This window comes from Chrysochloris asiatica, unplaced genomic scaffold, assembly GCF_000296735.1.
Source record: "Chrysochloris asiatica unplaced genomic scaffold, ChrAsi1.0 scaffold00013, whole genome shotgun sequence".
Taxonomy (NCBI): domain Eukaryota; kingdom Metazoa; phylum Chordata; class Mammalia; order Afrosoricida; family Chrysochloridae; genus Chrysochloris; species Chrysochloris asiatica.
Window position 1 is genome coordinate 15,855,937 of NW_006408531.1, and position 22,586 is coordinate 15,878,522.

Below are 22,586 nucleotides of genomic sequence, written 5' to 3' on the forward strand. Positions count from 1 at the left end.
AATATATGAAAATATATTTGCAATAACGTGTAGCATCCCATGTTATATAGTAAGGATTCAGTAGATGTTTAATTCAAATTCTTGAATAATAAAAAATACAGGAATTAAGACTGCTTGAAGGTTGGAAGAAAAACTAGGATGAATAAAACTAGTGTTTTCTATAAGACATGTTGTTAAGCACCACTGAGTTAATTCTTATCACAGAAACCCTGTATAGTGTTTCCAAGGAGTGTCTTGTGGGTTTGAACAGCCAACCATTGGGTTAGCAGTCCAGTGATTAGCTTACCATGCCACATCAGGACATATTAGTAACTGGAAGTTTTAAAACTTTAGTCTTTGGTAATGAAAACAAAGATTATGAAGAAATTTTGATGAATAAAATGAATGCATAATAAAACCGTGGGGATGGTTAGTGACTTCCAAAGTACATTTGGGAAGGCCACTATGAAGGATGGTTGTTTTGAGACAAAGAGATGGAGAAAATGAAGTTGACTATGTGGTGAACTGAGGTTACAGTGGCCCTGTAGAGCACAAGTGGTCGTAGAACACTGTGTGGCCTTAGCAGAAATGCTTTTTAGTTGTCCTGGAGTAGGGATGCATTATGTGTTCTTTTTTGTGGCTTTTTAAAAGCAGTGTGGCAGTGACTGCTTAGAGTATCAGATATTCAAAGCATTTCTGTAGTCAGATTTTAGGCTATGGGTCGGACCCGACTCAATGGCACTTAACAACAACAACAACAAGTATTATTTAGACCTAGAATAGAAGGTCACTTAGTTTTCTGGAGAACTGGTCCTCTGTTTATGGGTTTTCAGCAGTCTCCTGACTTGATTTTTCTCTTCCTCTGAGTCATAGTAAGGGTCTTTTTGGAAAAACCACTGTAGGGGTTAAGATTAACAACTAATCTCTGCATTTTAATTTTAGTCTTAAATGTGTGTTTTGTAGGCATGCCGTATCCCAAACAAACACCTCTTTTCACTGAATGCAGGAGAACGGGGATGCTTTTGTGTAGCTTTCTCCCAGAATGGAAGAATATTAGCCGCAGCGTGTGCCAGCAGGGATGGATATCCAATTATCTGTGAGTAGCCATCCTGTCTGTCTAACTTGAGTGTCATCTATGTGGAGCACAGTCTTTGTTTTTCAAAGTTTACTAAATCTTTGAGTCATCCCAGCAGTACGAAATTAAAAAAAATAGAGTTCTTGAAATAAAGTAACAACTTACTTTGTGATAATGTTATATTTGTTGTCTATATAATATCTTTTTTGAACTGCAAAGTGGTCAAATAAAGGGTAGTAAGCTTATTGTTCAAACGTGGTGGAACGTTTTCACAAGCATTTCTATTTCAAATATAGAAATATGAAGGTTAATACATTTCACGGGGATCATTAGTCCAATGTAAATAGTTGCTATCAGTGATAATTTGAGTTTATGGAAACCCTCAGATTTGTTAAGTACCAGAACACTAACACCATAGATGAAGACTTCTCAGTATGATAAGGAAATCAGCAACAGAGACCAAGAATCCCTCTCTCAAGTTGTCTTTAAAACATACAGAAGCCATGTGAACAAGTGGAATTCTTACTGTAGCTTAAGAGGGTTCTTAATTTTTTTAAAACTGTGCATTACCGTTCTTTTCTAGAAATTAGAAGCATTAAATACTCACCCTACTTCTTGCTCAGTAATGGAAAGCAGCCCACCTCAGAGACAACTGCCCTCAACACACAATTGGGTTGAACTTTTCCTCAGCTCCATACAACTTGTTATTCCTGAATGTCAGTGAGATCTCATAATTGACTTGATTGGGATTTAGTAAGTACGTAGGCCTCCTAAGGAAGTAATGACAGTTTTAAAAATATATGCAGAGTTCTCTATATAGTTGGATTACAATGATACTATCTTAAAAATACACCAAAAATGGCATAGTGGAAAAAATGATAGTTAGGAAATATACTCTAAAATATTAACCATGGTGCCTTTCGTTGGGGCAGTGGAGGAATGATTTTCATTCTGCCTTACATGCTTTCCAAATTTTCAGTGATGAATGTGTGTTACTTTATTCTCAAGAAATACAGTCTTATTCAAAATGTTAAATAGATTTAGATACAAGGGAGCTACAAAAGATTAATGGGAAAATGGAATGAAAAGATAGTGGAATTTTCCACAAACTTTTTGAAAGTTTGTTTGTATACTTAAGACAAATCTCAAACAGTAAAGAAGAATATAAACTTATGAAACTTACTAGGTGGCTGGCTGGTCCAATGAGGTTATTAATGTTAGATGACTGCTATGTTAAAAAAAGAATTGCGTTAAAAATCACTTTGATGCTGTCCTTTTTGGTAGCCAAATTACCCTCCCAGATATATATTGCCTTAGTCTAATAGCAGGGATCCCTGATGGTTTAGTGGTTAAAGCACCTGACTACTAACAGGATGATAGAGGCTTCGAACCTACCAGCTGCTCCACAAGTGAAAGACGTGGTAATCTGCTTCTGTAAAGAGTTACAGCCTGAGAAACCCTATGGAGAGTTCTGGTGTGACCCTGTAGGATAAGCATTCGTTTACTAACCACAAGGTAGGTGGTTTAAACCAACCAACTACTCCTCAGAAACCCTATACAGGGCTGCTATGAGTCAAAACAGAATCAGTAGTACTTAACAACAATAGAGTAACTGAGTTGGAATTGACTCAAGGACGGTAGGATTTTGGGGGGATTTAGGCTAATAACAAAATTACTTTGAATTGCTTGTAGACATTTTAACCATTAATTGTAAGAATGCCCATTAATATGGAAGGTGGTGAAGGTAATGCTATTAGGGGATTTGAAAGTTAACTGGTGTGATTCATACACAACTTTATGACTTTATTCAAAAGCATTTGACTTTTACAGGTCATAATGGCTCAGAGCAGCAAGTTAAATGTATCTGATACAATTTAAATGGGGAAAATAAGCTTCATTTACCGTATTTTAAGCAAATAACACCATTATACATGTTTTGTGTGAATTGCGTAGCCCCCTCTTGTGTTAGTTTCCTGTGTGTGGTTTGCCTGTTACATGTGTGTTATATGCAAAAAACCCAGCAGATGGAATTCACATATCATAAAATGTACCCTTTTTAGGTCTACAACTCAGTGGGGTTTTAGTATACTCTACAGAGTTGTGCAGCCATCACCATTATACAATTTTAGAACATTTTCATCATTCCAAAACAAAATCCCATACAATTTAGCAGTCACTCCCTATTTCCATCTCTTCTCCACGTGCTGGTAGCCACTGGTCTACTGGATATTACACATAAGGAATCATACAATAGGCAGCCTCTTAGGCTTGGTATCTTTTAGTATGTTACCAAAGTTCATCCATATTGTACCATGTATCAGTACTTTGTATGTTGTTGTTGTTGTTAAATGCCATCAAGTCAGATCCAACTCATAGTAATCCTGTCTAGGCTTTCCGAGGAATGACTGGTGGGTTTGAACCACCAATCTTATGGTTAGTAGTCCAATGCTTATCCCACAGCACCACACCAGAACTCCATTCATTTTTTGAATCAACAAATTTTGTTGATTAGTTCATCAGTTAATTCTGTGAGTGGATCATTTATGTTGGTTCCACTTTAGTATTGTCATGAATAATACAGCTATGAATATGTTTGTAGGCATTTTTGTATTGATGATATGTTTTGTTTTCATTTCTCCTGGGTGTATGCCTAGGAGTTGATTTGCTATACCGTACAGCAGTTTCATATTTAACATTTGGAGGAACTGCTGAACTGTTTTCTAAAGTGACTATGGCACTTTATAATCCCATCCACAATGTATAAGGATTCCAATTTCTCCACATCTTTGTCAGCAGTTTTTGTCTGTCTTTTTTATTAGAACCGTGTTGATGAGTGTCAAGAGGTATCTCATTATGATTGTGATTTGTATTCTCCTAGCAACAAATGATGTTGATCATCTTTTTATGTATCATCTGTTGGTCTTCTCTGATTGTCCGTATTCACTTTTAATGAGGTTATTTGGATTTTAATTTTTTTTTGCTTGTTTGTTGTTGTTGTTATGTGCCGTGGAGTCGATTCCGACTCATAGCGACCCTTGTTTGCTTGTAAGATCTCTTTATGTACTATGTATACAAGTCCCTTACTAGATAGATGTTTGAAAATATTTTCTTCAATTAGTGGTTGTCTGTACACTTTGCTGATGATCTCTTTTGTAGCACAAAACTCTGTAGTCCAAGTTCGTTCTTTCTTATTTTTTGTTTTTGGTGTTATTTCTAAATTTCTAAGCAAGTATTACTTAATCCAAGCTCACAACGATTTACTTTTGTATTTTCTTTTAAAAACTTGTAGAGTTTTGTAGCTTTAGCTGTTACCCTAGGTCTGTAATTCATTTGATTAACTTATTTATGTGATACAAGGTAATGTTTCCACTTGATTCTGTTGTGTGTGGATAGCCAATTATACCAGCACTGGTTTATCCCCAACTGAATTGTTTTAGGCTCTTTGTTGAAAGTAATTTGTCCATAAATGTAAGGATTGTTTTATCTGGACTTTCAGTTTTAATCCTGCAATCCTTACATCACTGTTGCAGTGCCCGTGTCTTGTTAACTATAACTTTGGAGTAAGTTATAGAGTCCATAAAGTTTTAGAATCCTCCAACCTTGTTCTTTTTCAAGATTGTTTTGGCTATTCTAGATCCCTTGCATTTCCATCTAAATTTTAGGGTTCGTTTTCAATTACTGAAAATATTTCAATGCAGCAGAAATTTGTATGGGATTGTACTGAATCTTTAGATCAGTTTGAGAAGTATTGCTATCTTGGCAGTATTAAGTCTTCTAATGCAAACCTATAAGGAACATATGGGATGGTCCATTTATCTTTAATTTTTTTCACTGATATTTTATGGTTTTCAGCATATAATTCTTTAAATCCTTTATTAAAGTTGTTGAATCATTTTATACTTATTGATTCCTGTTGTAGATGGAGTTTTAAAAATTTCATTTTCAGATTGTTTATTGCTAGAATCTAGAACTACTTTTTACATATTTGCTAGGATCTAGAAATAGATTTTTATATGCTTACCTTGTATATTGTAAAACATGCTGACCTCAGTCATTAGTTTAACCAGTTATTTGGTTGGTACCTTGGAATTTTGTATATACAAAGCCCTGTCATTGCAAATTGAGATCTTTTACTTCTTTTCCAAATAGGATATCTTCTATTTACTTTTCCTGTATATTTCCTGCGTAATTTCCGTAACTAGAATCTCAGGTACAGGGCTGAATAGAAGTACTGAGAATGTACATCCTTATCTTTTACCTGATTTTAGGGAGAAAGCTTTCATTCTTTTACCATTAAATATAATGTTAACTGTAGGCTTCTTCTAAAGGTCTTTGTCAGAAGTGGTTCCCTTTGTATTACCTTTTGAGTGTTTTTATCATAAAAGGAGCCCTGGTAACACAGTGCTTGTTAAGCGCTTGGCTGCAAACAGAAATGTCTGTGGTTCAAGCCTAGCCACTCTGCAGGAAAAAGATGTGAGAGTAGGCTTCCTCAGCCTTGGGAACCCTCTGGGGCAGTCTGCTCTGTCCTGTCTGCTCTGCCCTACATCACTGAGTTGGAATCAACTCTGCAGCAACCTAGCATGAAAGGGTGTTATATTCATTTTATCAAGTAACTCTTTCTGTTTCTATTGAAATTATCAAGTGGGTTTTGTCCTTTATTTACATGGTGGATTATGTTGTTGACTCAACTCCTGGATGTTGAACCAACCTTGCATTCCTAAGATAATTTCCACTTGGGCATGGTGTATATAAGGGGTAAGTCAAAAAGTACTTCTACCAGCATGGGTTTATTCTACACAAAACATATTTAAACATATCTCTGCCATCAGTTAATGGCTACAGGCAGGTTTGATTAGTAATACACTCATCACAGATTTGCTAGTATGCCTTCTTAAAAAAATGCTAATCCAAATAGTGGCTTCTAAGGGGATCTGCTGGGACAGTTAAAGTCAACCCAGAAAGGTCAGCACAGAATGTTGGCTACTATTTCTTGGGATCCCCAAGGGGTCGTCATGGAAGATTTTCTCCAAGGACACAGAACAGTCATGGGAGCTTATTAGAAAGAAGTTTTAAGAAAACTAAAAACTGGACTGTTTAGAAAAAGGTCAAGAAAATTTCACTGAAAAATTTTTCCCATCACGACAGTGTACCTGCAAGCATGCTATAAGTCAGAACCAACTTGATGGCACTAAACAACAATGACAACAACAAGGTCTGTCCTGTGAGATTGGAGATTTTGTTGAGATACTTTACTCTATCCATTCTAAAATCCTAAACTTGCCTTTTAGACTTCTTTGTTCCCCAAACTCCAAGAACATTAAAAAGAAACATTAAAAAGATTTGAGCCCCTTGAAGATGACAAAACTGCCAATTTGACATAGTATAGAGTACAAGATTCTTTGGGAAAAGGTTAGAGAGATGGAAGCAGCGCCTTCAGAGGTGTTCAGACCTAGATGGAGGAGATGTCGAGGAACACTGGCTTCATATTTTCAGATTTTTAATGGAGGTTTTGTTTGTTTGTAGCAATACATTGTAACGTATCCACATACGTTAACATATATTTTATATGTTGCTGAATTTGCTTGGATTTTGTTGAAGATTTATATATATATATTTACTAGGGATATTCGTTTGTAACTTCCTTTTTTTGAGTGATTTCTTAGTTTAGTTTGGTATGTCTATCAAGATAATTCTTGCCTGCCAGAATGAGTCTTAATGTTGGGGAAAGTATTTGTAAAGGTCAAAACTCGTGTAAACAGCAGTTAAGAAATCAAACAATATGTGATGTTAGGCAAATTTGCTGCAAAAGACCTCTTTAAAGAACAAAGATGTCAATTATTATTCGGTTTGTATAGTTTGCTGGACTGTATGCAGAAGAACACGGCACTGGGCTTGGAGGAAGACTCATTAACAATCTGCCATATGCAGATGATACAACCTTGCTTCCTGAAAATAAAGAGAACTAAGAATATTTAACTTGTAGATTAGAGATCACAGCCTTCAGTATGGATTGCACCTCAATGTAAAAAAAACAGAAATCCTTGCTTGACCAGTAAATAACATCATGATAAACAAAGAAAAGATTGAAATTGTCAAAGACTTCATTTTACTTGGGTCTACAATCAGCAGTCATGCCAACTGCAGATTATTAATGAAGAAATCAAGCATATTATATTAGTCAAATCTGCTGCACAAGACCTCCTTAAAGTGTTGAAGAGCAAAGATGTCAGTTTGAGGACTAAGGTGCCCCTGACCCATGCTGTCGTATTTTCAGTATTCTCATATGCTTGTGAAATTGGGCAGTGATTAAGGAAGACCGTAGAAGAATTGGTGTATTTGTGTTACAGTATAGGAGAAGAGTATTAAAAGTACCATGGACTGCCAGAAAAACCAACAAATCTGTGTTTTAAGAAGTACAGCCAGTACTATAAGAATAAGCAAATTCTTCACTGGGAAGCCATCAAGGCAAGCAATCAAGACCCTTCAGGACAAACCCCACTCTAAGACTGAAATTCAAAGGGAACACATGAGCAGGCATGTAAACTTGCTGGCAACCACATTGGTCTACTGGTGAGTAGAAGAGGGGGAAAGGCTCAATGAAGAAATGGGCTGAGTTCAACCATATTCTTTTGACCTGGAGATGAGAGAGAGAAGAGGACAAGCTGGTTGGTTGGAAGTGTGGTGAGACCAGGGGACTCTTGAGCCCACGGACAGGGACATAGCTATGGAGGGCTAGAGCTGAGAGTGAAGCATCCAGCTGATATGAAGTGAGGGGAGATGCACAAGAACACCCAGACTTGCATATAGTAACCATTTGACCTAGCCATGATGGCTTGATAATCAGAACTCAACCAGAGGAAGATAATCAGAACTCAACCAGAGGAAGATAAAAAAATAATTTTTGATAAAGGAAATGAGGGTAAATTGCTATAATTTGATGAACTTTACCTATGCTGATAGATATTTTGTTGTTGTTAAGTGCCGTCGAGTCGGTTCCGACCCATAGCGACCCTGTACAGGGTTTCCGAGGGTGTAAATCTTTACGGGAGTAGAAAGCCTCTGATAGATATAGTAGCTCAAAATACCAACAAAGAGGGAAGAAGTCTTCACACCAAGTATCAATGCTATCCCCTCTGTATACAGGGTAGATAGGGATGAGAAACTTAGACATTGACTACCTAAAATGGTGGTGGTGATGGTTTTGTGTCGTGGAGTCGGTTCCGACTCATAGTGACCCTGTACAGGGTTTCCGAAGCTGTAAATCTGTAGGGGAGCAGAAAGCATCGTCTTTCTCCTGCGGTTCACAGTCTGATTCATAACCACTACACTACCAGAACTCCTTAAAATGAGGGGGCGATAAAGGCACTAAGTGACTGGCTTAAAAGTTTTCAAGAAAGAGTGTAGTTTAAAAGTGTATGGGGAAAGATAGAGTCCCCACTGAATAGTTTTCATCTTTTCTAGATGGGTCTGGTGAAAAGAGATGGGGATAAGATTCTTATGATTCAATAGCAAGTAATTGTTATCATGACAAATTGCAGCGGTCACAACTGTAAAGGTAGAAGTTTTATAACGAAAACAGGGGAGTAGTTAATCTTATAGTCCAGAAACAGAGGACCTTAGGACCATCAAGGGAGAAGAGCACAAGCGGAATACTGGACCCTATCCAGAGAAGCAGTGACACCAGAGATGGAGGCATAGATGGGGACATGGAGAGAGGGAACAGCTGAGGACTGTAGATTCTTGGAAAGAGAGGGACTGAGAGCTGGCGGCCAGGAGGCAGGCTTGCAGAATGTGCCTTTGGTGGTTTAAATTATTATATATGCCTGAGTGTTTTTTGTTTGTTTGTTTTTTTAAAAAAGAGCTAAAGTGAATAGAAATACTGCTAACTAATGGTACATGGAAGGGATTATAATCATTGTAATGAAACAAAGTATATGATTTGTTGAATGTAAAACTGATCTCCCCTGTTAACTTTCACTCAATTAACAATAAAAACTTGAAAAAAAAGTACAGCCAGAATGCACCTTAGAAGCTAGGTTGATGAGACTTTGTCTTTCATACTTTGGACATGCTATCAGGAAGGACCAATCTCTGGAGAAGGACATCATGCCTGGTGACGTGAAAGGTCAGCAGAAAAGAGGAGGATTAGCACAGTGTCAGCAGCATTGGGCTCCAGTGTGACAGCTATTGTGAGGATGGAGCAGGACCCTGCAGTGCTTTCATTCTGTTGTGCAGAGGGTCGTTGTAAGTCGGAGCCATTTGGACGGCACCTAATGACAACAGCGGCAATGTTTAATTTGTTGGTTTACAATTCTTTGTAATATCAAAACCCAAAACCAAATTTATTGTTTTAGGAACAATTTTGAATCATAGTAACTCTACAGGCCAGAATAGAACCGCCCCACGGTGGCCAAGGCTGTAAATCTCTACCGAAGGAGACTGCCATTCCTCCCACCAGGTGATGGGTAGGGTTGTACAATTCACCTTGGATTCTTAGCTGAGGGCTCTATCACTGTGCTACCGAGCTCTTGATTGTTTATATAGTTCCTTAGCATCCTTTTTACTTTGGTAATGTAAATGTCTACTCTTTCCTGGTGTTAATAATTTGAGTTGTTGTTCCCCCCCCCCACCTTGGCCAGTCTTTCTGTTGGTTTGTCCATTTTGTTGATCTCTTAAAAAAAAAAAAAAAAAAGCAAAATGTTATTTCTCTTTTATCCTATGTGTATAGCTCTTATTTTCACTCTAATCTTATGATTTCTTCTTCTGAAATTAATTTTTTTCTAGTATCTTAAAATTGAAAGGTAGGAAAAGAATTTTAGATATGCTTTATTTAATATAAGCATTCACAGTAGATTTTCAGAAGTCCTCAATTGCTGTATAGAAATGCTGCCAGCATGTTTAGTATTGTAAGGGAAAAATACTCACCACTAGGTGGGAGTACAGACTTGGAAACTATGTAAAATCTTTGCTAAGTATCTGAGGAGATTGCATTGCATTGTTCCTGGGAAAATGTAATAAATAAGTGATCACGGAATCTTTCCAGGAACTGTTTGAAACTCTTCCTCATGTAACATTGATCAATGTTAATCCTAGTGCTTTTTCTATCCAACTGTTTCTTTATTAATTCACTTACTATACCTATAGTTTCAGTATTTGATATTTTTTTCTTGGTAATGCTACAGTTTAAATTTCTCATTACATAATCAAAGTTTTGGTTGGAACTTATTATCAAATGAAATGATACAGTAAAACATGTTGAAAATTGGAACAGGTGTAAGGCAGAAACCTGTCACGAGAAAACTTAACTATTTTCCACTAAAACAAACAAGAGACAAGTGATAAGACTGCATCCTGTCAGAGGCAGAAAACCCAGACCTCAGGGCAGTTCTGTTGCGTTCCAGCTCTCCCTGTGTCTTACAGGTATCTTACTGTTGAATATAGTTACGTAGCAATTTAAATATTATTTATTATTTGATTAGTGACTTGAATATCACAGATCTTATGAGAGTTGCTTTGAAGAGATGAGAATAATTTCTTAATTGTAACATAAGATTTTATGTAGTTTAGTTCTTGCATTTAAAGTGTGTGAAAAGCTATTCTTATGAGGTTCTGAAATTTGTTTGCACTGCAGTATCACTGATGATAATTTTCTTTCAGATAGCGCTTGCCTTATGCCCAAGCTACTACCAATTAAGAATTTGTGTATTACTAAATTAACATTTCTCTTTGTGGAAACCTCCTGATTTCTCAATATTTTTATTAGTGTATGAAATCCCTTCGGGACGATTCATGAGGGAATTGTGTGGCCATCTCAATGTCATTTATGACCTTTGCTGGTCCAACGATGACCGCTATGTCCTTACTGCATCGTCGGATGGCACTGCCAGGTTAGTATACTTGAGAAGCACTCATTGTGTGTACTTGTTTGCCATCAAGAAAAACAAAGAGATCAGCTACGTTGTGTCTACTCTAACTGTACTTGTGCTTTTCTCAGGGTTTGCCTGTCAAAGACGTTCTCTAAATACGTATTATACAGACTGATTGAACATAAGTAATTGTGAAAGCTTTTTTTCTTGGAGATACTTTTCTTGAAATAATATAGTGTGGTGCTGTGGGCTAATGGGATGGACTGCAAAGTCAGTTTGAACTGCAAGGTTGGCGGTTCAAGCTCACCAGCTGCTCCTTGAAAACCCTATACAGGATTGCTATGGGTTGGAACTTACTTGACGGCACTTAACAACAGCAACAACAACATACGAGAGTAAGGCAGAAAGAACTGCTACAAAATCATAAAAACCTTTTTTAAACAAAAATATCTAGAAGCTATTGTTTCAGGGGTCTGGGACAAGATGTTGGAATAGGCAGATGCACTGAGCAGATCTTCTGCAGCTGAGACGTGGGAGAACAAGTGAAAAGATACAGGGGATCCTGGAACCCTGAGCTTCAAGAGTACAGGACAGAGACGTGGATTGAGCGCTGACTGGAAGAGGAAGCTCAACAGGAGTGGCAGAAGAGAAGAAAAGTAGGCTGCTTGTCAGCTGTCCAGCGGCTGCTGACACAGTGGTCTATAAACACAGGATGTGGCTAGAGGTGGGAGACCAGGGCCGTGAAGTCTTGTTCCCACGCTCCCCTGGGACCTGGGGTGTGGCCAGTCTCGTCATCCCCGATGCAGCAGCCAGTGGCACCCCATCCTGGGCAGCCTCAACTGGGGTCAGGTGGCAGCACATACCCCTCCTCTGGAACCTCTGTCTGGTGTCAGGTGTCTGGCATACCACCCTTCTGGAGGCAACGTGAACCCACGCTGAACTACGCTACAGAAACAGCAAACAGAGAACTGTATTCAAACTCCTATCTCCACTAGGAGACAGGTGATGAGTGTCTGAGAATGCACCAACATGCAGTCATCAATTAAATATAAATACAATGAGACCATATGTCTCAATGAAAAGAGACAATTTCAGTTTACATGAAGAAAAAAGACATAGTGCCTCAAACAAGTGATGAAAATACAGTCCGAAAATATAATACCAGAAATGGTATCAGAACTACTTGGTAAGGAATTTAAAAGAATGCTATTTAGGTACCGTCAACAAATTGAGAGACAGATTAGTGAAGGCAAGGAAGAAGTCTGGAAAACACTACAAGCCCTTCACAACAACAGTGGGCCACATAAGGCTCATTTGCTCGCTCTGCCAAAGCAACTGCAGTTCCAGTCATCATACTGCTTGTTGTTGTTAAGTGCCGCCGAGTCGGTTCTGACTCATAGCAACCCTGGATAGGGTTTCCAAGGAGTGACTGGTGAGTTTGAACTGCCAATCTTGCAATTCAAACTGACCTTGCAGTCATGCCAGGACTCTAGCCATCACAGTGTTGTTGTTGTTGTTAAGTGCCATGATTCGGTTCTGACTCATAGTGACCCTCCCTGGATAGGGTTTCCGAGGTAAGGCTGGGTGAGTTTGAACTACTGACCTTACAGTTCAAACCGACCTTGAGGTCGAGTGCTTATCCTATAGCACCACACCAGGACCCCTGCCATCTCATTAGGAGTTAGTTAATTAAATGTTTGACCACATATAGCAGGGTAGTTTTTAAGTTGGTAATTTTGTATGGTGTATGAATAACGCTATAAATTTTGGCAGAAAAAACGTTCCCCACCTCTGCCCTAAAGGAACCCTGTTGGCTGCTCCTCAGGAGAAAGAAGAGACTTTCTGCTCCTGTACAGATTGACAGCCTCAGAAACCCTATACAAGGTCTCTGTGAGTTGAAACTGACTCGATGGCACACGACAACAGTGTTTTACCTAAAGAATTCTTTCATTTGAATCCCATCAACATGGCGAGGAACTCCAAATATTCTTTGAGTCTGGGGAACAAAAAAAGTCTGAAGGGGCAAGATCGGAGCCATAAGGTGGGTGGGATAAGTTTTCTCAATGAAGTTCCCAATTCTCATAGCGCAGACCTTGTTACCTTGAAGTATCAGCAGGTGCATTGTCGTGATGGAAAAAATTTTTCAGCACAACTTCCTTGGCCTTTTTTTTTTCACTAATGCAGTTTTTATTTTCTTCAGTCTTTTTTCTAATAAGCCGTTGTGATTGTTGAGAAAATCTAGTAAGGTGACCCATTTGGGATCCCAGTAAACAGCTACCATAAACTTCTGAGCTAGTCTCTCTGCCTTGAACTTAACCAGTCCAGCAGACAGCAGGTCCCCTCAGGATCCACTGTTCTGATGGGACCATTGACCTCCCTGTCTCTCCAGCTGGGAACCTATTAATACAAAATCCTCAGGAATGCATCTACTTCATTTGTTTTCAATACAGAAATTGTGTGGAATGTTAGGTAATGCTAGAGAACTATATATACAAGGGTGTATCCAAAGTTTGTGGAAAATCAAATGAAAAGAAATAGAGTTTTTCCTGGAACGTTTTGAAACCCTCTTTAACATGGCCTAACTGTAGATTTGTAAACCTGAAACTCACCTGAGCTCTCCTTTCTGCTGAGTATCCTTTGAACTTACCCTTAATCAGTTTCCTTTTCTTCTTCCTGTGGCAGCACATCCCTCCTTGTCATGGATTAGGTCTTCTCTAGTAAATCCAAATAGTCCTACCTTCGTGTATGGTAGCCAGACATCAACTTTTCCTATATTTTATGTTCACTCCGAATATCTATAAGTTTATCCATCTTTATTGAGCTACAGTGAATTTACGTAATATGGCTCTTCTATCCAAGGTCTTTGAAACTACCACCAGATGATTGGGTAGGGCATGAAAATAGACTTGAATGCAGAGATTGGTCATTTTTGTTATAATGCTGGATCTAAAATTAGCCACCTCAGAAGTGTGAACAGAGGATATCAAGACCATCAAGAAAGAAGAGCCATAATCAGAACATGTCAGTTGGACCCCTAGATCCTTGAGAAGACAGTAACTACAGCCTGGAGAGGCCGAGCATCAGGCTTCCTGGTCCACTGACTGAGTGAGGCTAAATGCCTTTAGGGAGTCGGCTGTCTTGCAGATTCGAGTGTTCCCTTGGCCATTTATCAGTGGCACTGCCAAGCTTGACCTGGTGTGTCGCTATGGGTTAATATGCTGGACTGAAAAGTCGGTTTCAAGCTCACCAGCTGCTCCTTGGAAACCCTAGACAGGGTCGCTATGAGTCAGAACCAATTTAGTGGCACTTAACAACAGCAATTAGGAGCTTGTAACACTTGCCCAAACAGGGCAGTAGTTGTGAAGTTGAGAACCAGAGAGAAGCAAATCAGCAGTACAGCTGAGAAGTGGTATTCCTGAGCGGAGAACTGCCGTATTCTGAGTCGTTTCAGCTCCTCAGTTGTACCCTGTTAACTTTACTAATAAGCACCTTAATCTGTGGGTTCTCTGTGGCCATTACATTGAGTCATCAGAGAGGCAGAGAGCTGTGGAGGAATGGTTGGTGCCAGAAAAGGATAAAGAAGGTGGGAGAATGGAGGCATGTCTATCTACTTCCATCTCCTGAAATCAACCTCGGATAAACGATTCTCCTCCTTCCCCCTTGTATGAACACACCATTTTTGCATTTATCTTTCTCTGAGCTTTAAAGCCTCAGAAACATTATACAGGGCTGCTATGAGTTGAACCAACTTGATAGCACTTAACAATTCTTCTTATATAAAGAAGAACATGACATCAGGATTGGAGACTTATTAATAACCTGTGATATGCAGATGATACAACCTTGCTTACTGAAAGCAAAGAGCATTCAAAATACTTAATGATATAGATCAAAAAACGAAAGCCTTCAGTATGTGTTGGATCTCAATGTAAACAAAACACAATTGGACCAATACATAATGTCTTGATAAATGGAGAAAAGATTGAAGTTGTCAAAGACTTCATTTTACTTGCACCAATTACTAACGACCATGAAAGCAGCAAACAAGAAGTCAAACCCTGTATTATTGCATTAGGTAACTGTTGCAAAAGATCTCTCTCTGAAGTGTTAAAGAAGTTGTTTTTCAGGAATGTCTGGCCCAAGCCATAGTATTTTCAATCATGTGACAGTTAGACAATGAATAAGGAATCAGGACAACTGTAGGAGAACCTGTGCATTTGAATGATGGTGTTAGCAAAGAATATTGAAAGTACCATGGATTGCCAGGAGAACAAACCAATCTGTCAAGGAAGAAGACCAGCCAGAATGCTTCTTAGGAGCCAGCATGGTGAGATTTCATCCTTCAAGTGTTGTCAGAAGGGACCAGTCCCTGGAGAAGGACATCAAGCTTGGTAAAGTGGAGGGTCAGGGAAAAAGAGGAAGAGCACCACTGAGATTGATTCATTGGCAGCAACGGATGGGCTCAAATCTAGCAACAGTTGTGAGGTCAGTGTTTCATTCTGTCCTACATAGGGTTGCAATGAATTGGAACCTCCTTAACGGCATGGAACAACAAAAGCTGCTCTTAATGAAAGGTAAGGGGATGGACCCCTAAAGATAATCTTTGACCTGTGCTCTCAACCTCAGCCCCGTAATTTATGGTTTTGTTATATCTACTTCCTACCACTCTTGGTTCTGTAATACCATTCTTTCTGTTGACTCCTCACCCTCATCTTTAAAACATACCCAAATCGCCTCATCTTTAAAATATACCCAAATCACCTTTTCTGCCTTTCAGACCAGCACATTTGTTTCTACACCATCCAGGAACATTCTGTGCACATTGTTTCTGCTTCTCAGTGAGTCTGCCTTTCCTCTCACAATGCTGTACAAATTCTTATCAGATGTCACAATCTCTTGCTAATTTTCAAATCCAGTAGTCAGTTTTAGCCCTTACTTGGTTTGCCTTCATTGGAGTAATTGATTTTTGCCCTCTTTTGGCACTTTTTCAGTTCATTAATTATTTTTCTCTTTCTCAACTTGATTTTCCTCTGTCTATCCTCTATTCGCTGAAAGCAAAGACAACTTACGGTACTTACTGATGAACATCAAAGACCAAAGCCTTGTTTCTATGGGTTATGGTTTACATATGGGTGACATAAAGGTATGGGTTACACCTTAATGTAAAGAAAACAAAAATTTCTCACCATTGGACCAAGAAATAACATTCATATAAATGGAGGAAAGATTGAAGTTGCCAAAGGTTTAATTTTTCTTGTATCCACCATAAGCATTCATGGAAGCAGCAGTCAAGAAATCAAACGACGTATTGCATTAGGCAAATCTGCTGCATAAGACCTCTTTAAAGTGTTGAAGAGCAAAGATGTCAGCTTGAGGACTAAGGTGCACCTGGCCCAAGCCATGGTATTTTCAATAGCTTCATATGCCTATGGAAGTTGGACAGTGAATAAGGAAGACCATAGAAGAATTGAAGCATTTGAGTTCTGGTGTTGGAGAAAAATATTAAAGGTTCCGTGGACTGTGTTGGAAGAAGTACAATCAGAATGCTTCTCAGAAGCCAAGGTGGTGACATTTTGTCTCTTATACTTTGGACATATTGTCAGGAGGGACCAATCCCTGGAGAAGGACATCATACTTGATCAAGTGTAGGGTCAACGAAAAAGATCCCCAACAAGATGGATTGGCACAATGGCAGCATCAGTGGGTTTAAGCATAGCAGAAATTGTGAAGATGGTTCAGGAATAGGTGGTGTTTCAGTGTGTTGTACACTGAGTTGGTATGCATCAGAACCGACTCGATGGCACCAAACAACACTCTCTATAAATGTTCGTCAACAGGATCCTTTATTTGATAGTCTTTTCCTAGATTCATATGCTTCTCCTAGTCTCTCTTATCTCTTCCCATACTTTTGTTGTTGGTGCTGTAAGTGCCATCGAGTCGGTTCTGACCTCTAGCGACTCTGTATAGGGTTTCTGAGGAGCTTCTGGTGAGCTTAAACCACAAACTGTGTGGTTCAAATCTTAAATCGACTTTGTGGTTGAGTCCTTATCCTCCAGTATCATACCAGGACTTGTCACAGACTTTAACCTCACATAATTGCTTTCAGCTCCACCTCTTTGCCAATTTTTGTATTCTGTTACACATTTCCAACAAGATGACTCAGATACACTTCAAATCTAAATCCAAACTTACTGACCTCCTAAAACTTTGTTATTATAAATACCCATATATGCTTATGTGTATCTATCATATATATATTTATATATATACACCTCTGGTAGCGTAGTGGTTATGAGTCGGGCTGTGAACCTTAAGGCCAGCAGTTCAAAACTACCAGCTATTCCACAGGAGAAACATGAGGCTTTCTTTACAGCCTCGGAAACCCTGTACAGGGCCGCTATGAATCGGTTCCAACTCCATGCCACATAACCACCATAGACAGTTATGTGCTACATAATGCCCAGTCAGCATCTGACCACATATGTATCCATGGCTACAGTAGACTGTAGCAAACCTAATTAGAGAATGAAACTTAGTGCATGCATCAGCTTCCTGCACACAACGCATGTACCTCATGGCTCGGTATACAAAGCGATTACCCTGGCAGATGTATAATGAAGTAGTGCACATATATATACCCTATAATATACATGTCTTGATCTGCATAATAACCACCTGTGCTACTGAGTGATGTGTGTGCTCTCTTGTACTTTCTATTTTAAGTTTACCATAAACTATGTTCTTCAACTTATAGGCAGCAACATCCAATCTCATGTATTGCACGTTTCAGGCATTTTAGGGTTAACTCTCTGTTACGTTTTCTTTCAAAAATGGCTTCCAAGCACAGCATAACCAATGCTAATGATGGCATCAATAAGAGAGAAAGGAGAAGTATCCATGAAGTAGAAGATCAGTGCATGCTATATTGCTCCTGATTTAGGCATGCTGTGATGATCTGCAAAAAGAAAAGACATTCTCCCAGCTGTGGAAGGATCAGTTCCATAGAAAGCTACAAGTTTAATGAAAATGTGTGAGGGACTTGCATCAGATCTGAAGAAGTTACTGGTAATGAGGATTGAGGACCAGACACAACAATGGATCTATCTCAGCAAATTGACAGTCAATGTGAAGGCATGAAGCTCGTTCACCATGCTTAAAGAAAAAGCAGGACCAGGCTATGATACGGTGTTCACATAGCATTCAAATCACGTGGCATTCTACTTCACCAAACTTATTGTGGACATTAAGCAAGATATGACTGTATATATTTATAATGCATCCTAATCCATTCTGTCTCTTAAGCTGGGAAGTTAGAATCATATTTCTCTCTTCCTGGTTTCCCAACATTCCTCCCGTCATCTAACTAGTTATTGTTGTAGTGAAGTGCTGTTGAGTCATTTCTGAATCATAGCGACACTGCATCGTGTTTCTGAGGCTGTAAGTCTTCATGGGAAGAAGAGAGCCTCATTTTTTTCCCTGAGAGTGGCTGGCGGGCTCGAACTGTGGTTTGCAGTCCAGTACTTAGCATATGGAAGGAGCTCTGGTTGCGTAGTGGTTACAAAACGGACTGCTAACCTCAAGGTCAGCAGTTCGAAACTACCGGTGTTCCGCCAGAGAAAGATGAGGCTTTCTGCTCCCGTAAAGATTTACAGCCTCAGAAACCCTGTACAGGGTCGCTATGAGTCGGGACCGACTCCACGGCACTTAACAACAACAACAACTTATATGGAGTTTCCACGCTCACCAACTGGCTGCTGTTTTTGTTGTTAAATGCTGTCAAGTTGGTTCCGATTCATAACGACCCTGTGTAGGTTTTGCAAGGAGCAACTGGTGGGTTTGAACTGCCAACCTTGAGGTTAGTAGTCTAGGGGTGGGGGTGGTAGTGTGCCGTGAAGTCAGTTCCGACTCATAGTGACCCAGGGTTTCTGAGGTTGTAAATCTTTACGGGAGCAGAAAGCCTCCTCTTTTTCCCACGGAACATCTGGTAGTTTCAAACTGCTGACCCTGAGGTTAGCAGCCCAATTTGTAACCACGAGGCTACCATTCTAGTGCTGATCCTAAAGCACCACACCAGGACTCCCGTTGTTAGGATTGTTAAGTGCCTTCGTGTTGGGTCTGACTCAGAGTGATCCTGTATGGGATTTCTAAGGAGCAGCTGGTGGATTTGAACCGCTGACCTTGTGGCTCAAACTGACATTATGGGTCCAGTGCATTATCTTGCAGCATCACAATAGGATTCCATTGTTGGATAGCCTGTGTTTTTCTCAAGTCAACAGACAGCTCCTAATAAAATTGTTGTTATTGTTGAGTGATGTCGAGTTGGTTCCGGCTTACAGCAATCTTGTATAGGATTTCCAAGGAGTGGTTGGTGAGCTTGAACCGCCAACATTGCAGTTCAGACAGACTTTGTGCTCCAGCACATTAACCCACAGCACTACAAGACTCCCTAGTAATTGATTAGTCAGCCATTTTTATGTGTTATGGCGGCTCACTAGGCTTTGTGCCTGTTCTGCCTTCTCTTCACACACACTGTGTTAAAAATGTTTGCTTTTTGATCTTTACCCTTATTCAGTAACTTAGTAAGTGTGTGGACACTGTTCTAGTCACTATAAATTTGTGTGTCTTTGTATTCTTTTCTCTCCATGATAACCTGATTTTTCCTTAAACTCATTAGTACACTTCTTAGGATCTTGGATACTGTCAGTGCCTGGGTGACTAAAACTATCATTCTTAGGCTTTAAATTCAATTTGATTTAAAAATTAAATCTGTTTTAATTATATTAAAATGTTTTGAACATATGGATGCTTCATTTCTGCATTTCATGTAATATACCAAATAATACTCCTACGTTTTATTAGCGCGCAGCTGAAGTTTTTGCCCTTTTCACTATCTTCTTAATCCTTCCTCTAAATTAGTGACTTTTTTTCCTCCAGAATAAGTACCATATTTCATGTAGCATATGGTCATTGAAAGTGTTACATGGTAAGAATGTTTATGTAATGACACACGTGCTTTATTTTTACTTGAAAACATGGTTTTTCACTTCCCTCATTATTAGTTTGGGTTCTTAGTAATTAAAGACCATATCCTGTATTTTTAACAGCTGCTGAGAAAACTCATGGTGTTATTCTTTATCAGCAACTGTGTTTTTTTATCTTTTTTTTTAATTAATACTTTTAGAAAGGAGTTAAGTTGCTTTAATTCTTAGGTGGCAGTTAGAAGAAAGAATTGTAAAGCACTTTCCCATATTAAAAATTAATATTCTTGTCATTATACTTGCTTAACCAAACAGATGAAAAACTCAAATATTTCACCTCATATAGAAACTGTCTACTGCTAGATTTTTCCTGTTTTTATACAGTGACTGAAAACACTAAATATCTAAGAAAACCATTTATCCCTTTGACATTACTGTTCTGTCAAGAATGTAGAAATCATCATCATAATAATTTTTTAAGTCAGAGGAAGAGATATTCTGAGTATAACTTTTTAATGTAGAATAGTTTATTTTGTACCAAAGTATCACAATTATTTTTTAATCTTATTCTACCCTAGAATTCATGTAGTACTTTCAGTGGCTCTTAAGCCTATTATCTAGGCTTTGAAATGACAAATATTAACTTAAATCAATTATCTTTTGCTGTAAATCCCAGTAGTAAGCACTTTGCAAGGGGAATATACACAAACAGAAAATCATTAAAATTTCCTCCCTGTATTTTATATAAATGTATCTTGTCAATGAAATATTTTACCAACTGTTTGATGTATGTTTAATTAATATCAAAAATAGCTGTAAAAACAGACAAACCTGTCCAAATACAAATATAGATTTCATTTTGTGCTGCACAGATTAAATTGATAGACAAATTGACCATTATACTTGGTAATAACTTTAAGAAATCTCTTTGTCAAAATGTGACAGTTGCACCCATCATAAATATGTTCAACGTATTTCTGTTGCTATCAAATGTAGTTTATCATTGGTTCTTGTCATTTATGTACTTGAGACCCAATTCACTCTACTGGTTCTAAGAGAAACTTTTAAAGGAACTTTGGACTTTCAAAAGCAATATGCAACTTTTTTTGTCTTCTCTAGGATATGGAAAAATGAAATAAACAATACCAGTACTTTCAGAGTTTTACCTCATCCTTCCTTTGTTTACACGGCTAAATTCCACCCAGTTGTAAAAGAACTGGTGGTTACAGGATGCTACGATTCTGTGATACGAATATGGAAAGTTGATACGAGAGAGAATCCTGCTATATTGATCCGACAGTTTGATACTCACAAGAGTTTCATCAACTCTATCTGTTTTGATACTGAAGGTATGCCAGAGTATATATTCCAAATGAAGGCTGGTTGCATAAAGACTATTTTAATTATTTTTCATTTGATTAATGATAATTATTAAAGCTTGAAAATTTTTATGTATTAGTGTCTTTTTTGGTGTAGCTTCGTTGCTTACTTTGGTCTAATGATTGAAATTTAAAGTGATAATTTCCACTTAAAACCAAACGGCCACCAGTCATCTGCCAGTTTGTCTTACTGGGGTAGCTAGTGAGTTGCTGTGATTCTGAAAGCTATGCCACCGGTATTTTAAATACTAGCAGGGTCACCCATGGTGGACAGGTTTCAGATGAGCTTCCATAAAGACAGACTAGGAAGAAAAGAGTGACAAACTACTTCCGAATAGTTAGTCACTGAAAACCTTATGAATAGCAGAGAAACACTGTCAGATACAATGCAGGAAAATGAGCCCTTCAGGTTGGAAGGCACTCAAAATGCGACTGGGGAAGAGCTGCCTTCTCAAAGTAGAGTTGACTGTGATAACGTGAATGGTGTAAAACTGGTAGGAGAAAAGCCTGTGGGACCTTCATTTGCTGATGGGACACAACTCAAAATGAAGAGAAACAGCTGTAAACATCCACTAAAAATCGAACATGGAAAGTACAAAGTATGAATCTGGAAAAATTGGAAGTTTTTAAAAATGAATTGGACGCATAAACATCGATATCTTAGGCATTAGTGAGCTGAAATGGACTGGTATTGGCCATTTTGAATCTGACAACATGGTTTGCTATGCCAGGAATGACAAAGTGAAGAGGGATGGTGTTGCATTCATTGTCAAAAAGAACATATATAGATCAGTTATGAGATATAACACTGTCTGTGATAGGTTAATGTCCATGCGCCTACAGAGAAGACCAGTTAATACCACTATTATTCAAATTTACACACCCACCACTGAAGCCAGTGAGGATGAAATAGAAGAATTCTACCAATTCTTCCATCTGAAATTGATCAAACATGCAATCAAGATGTAGTGATCATTACTGGTGATTGGAATGCAAAGGTTGGGAACAAAGAGGAAGGATCAGTAGTTGGAAAATATGGCCTTGGTGATAGAAATGATGTTGGAGAACGCATGATAGAACTCTGCAAAACCAGTGATTTGTTCATTTCAAATACCATCTTTAGCATAAAAGATGACTATACACATGGACCTCGCCAGATGGAATACGTAGAAATCAAATTGACTACATGTGTGGAAAGAGAAAAGTTCCATATCATCGTTCAAAACAAGGCCAGGCGCAGACTGTGGAACAGATCATCAATTACTCATTTGCAAATTCAAACTAAAACTGAAGAAAATGAAAACAAGTC

The 22,586-nt window shown here is 38.6% G+C and overlaps 1 protein-coding gene across 1 annotated transcript in view; it reads left to right on the forward strand.

The window, feature by feature from the left end:
* AHI1 (Abelson helper integration site 1) overlaps positions 1 to 22,586 on the forward strand; it is a 260,139-nt gene that overhangs the window by 47,943 nt on the left and 189,610 nt on the right. The window contains exons 13-15 of the mRNA XM_006834717.1: positions 943 to 1,075; positions 10,818 to 10,941; positions 21,018 to 21,247. Of these exons, the coding sequence (XP_006834780.1) occupies positions 943 to 1,075; positions 10,818 to 10,941; positions 21,018 to 21,247 (487 nt within the window). The remainder of the gene's footprint in view (positions 1 to 942; positions 1,076 to 10,817; positions 10,942 to 21,017; positions 21,248 to 22,586) is intronic.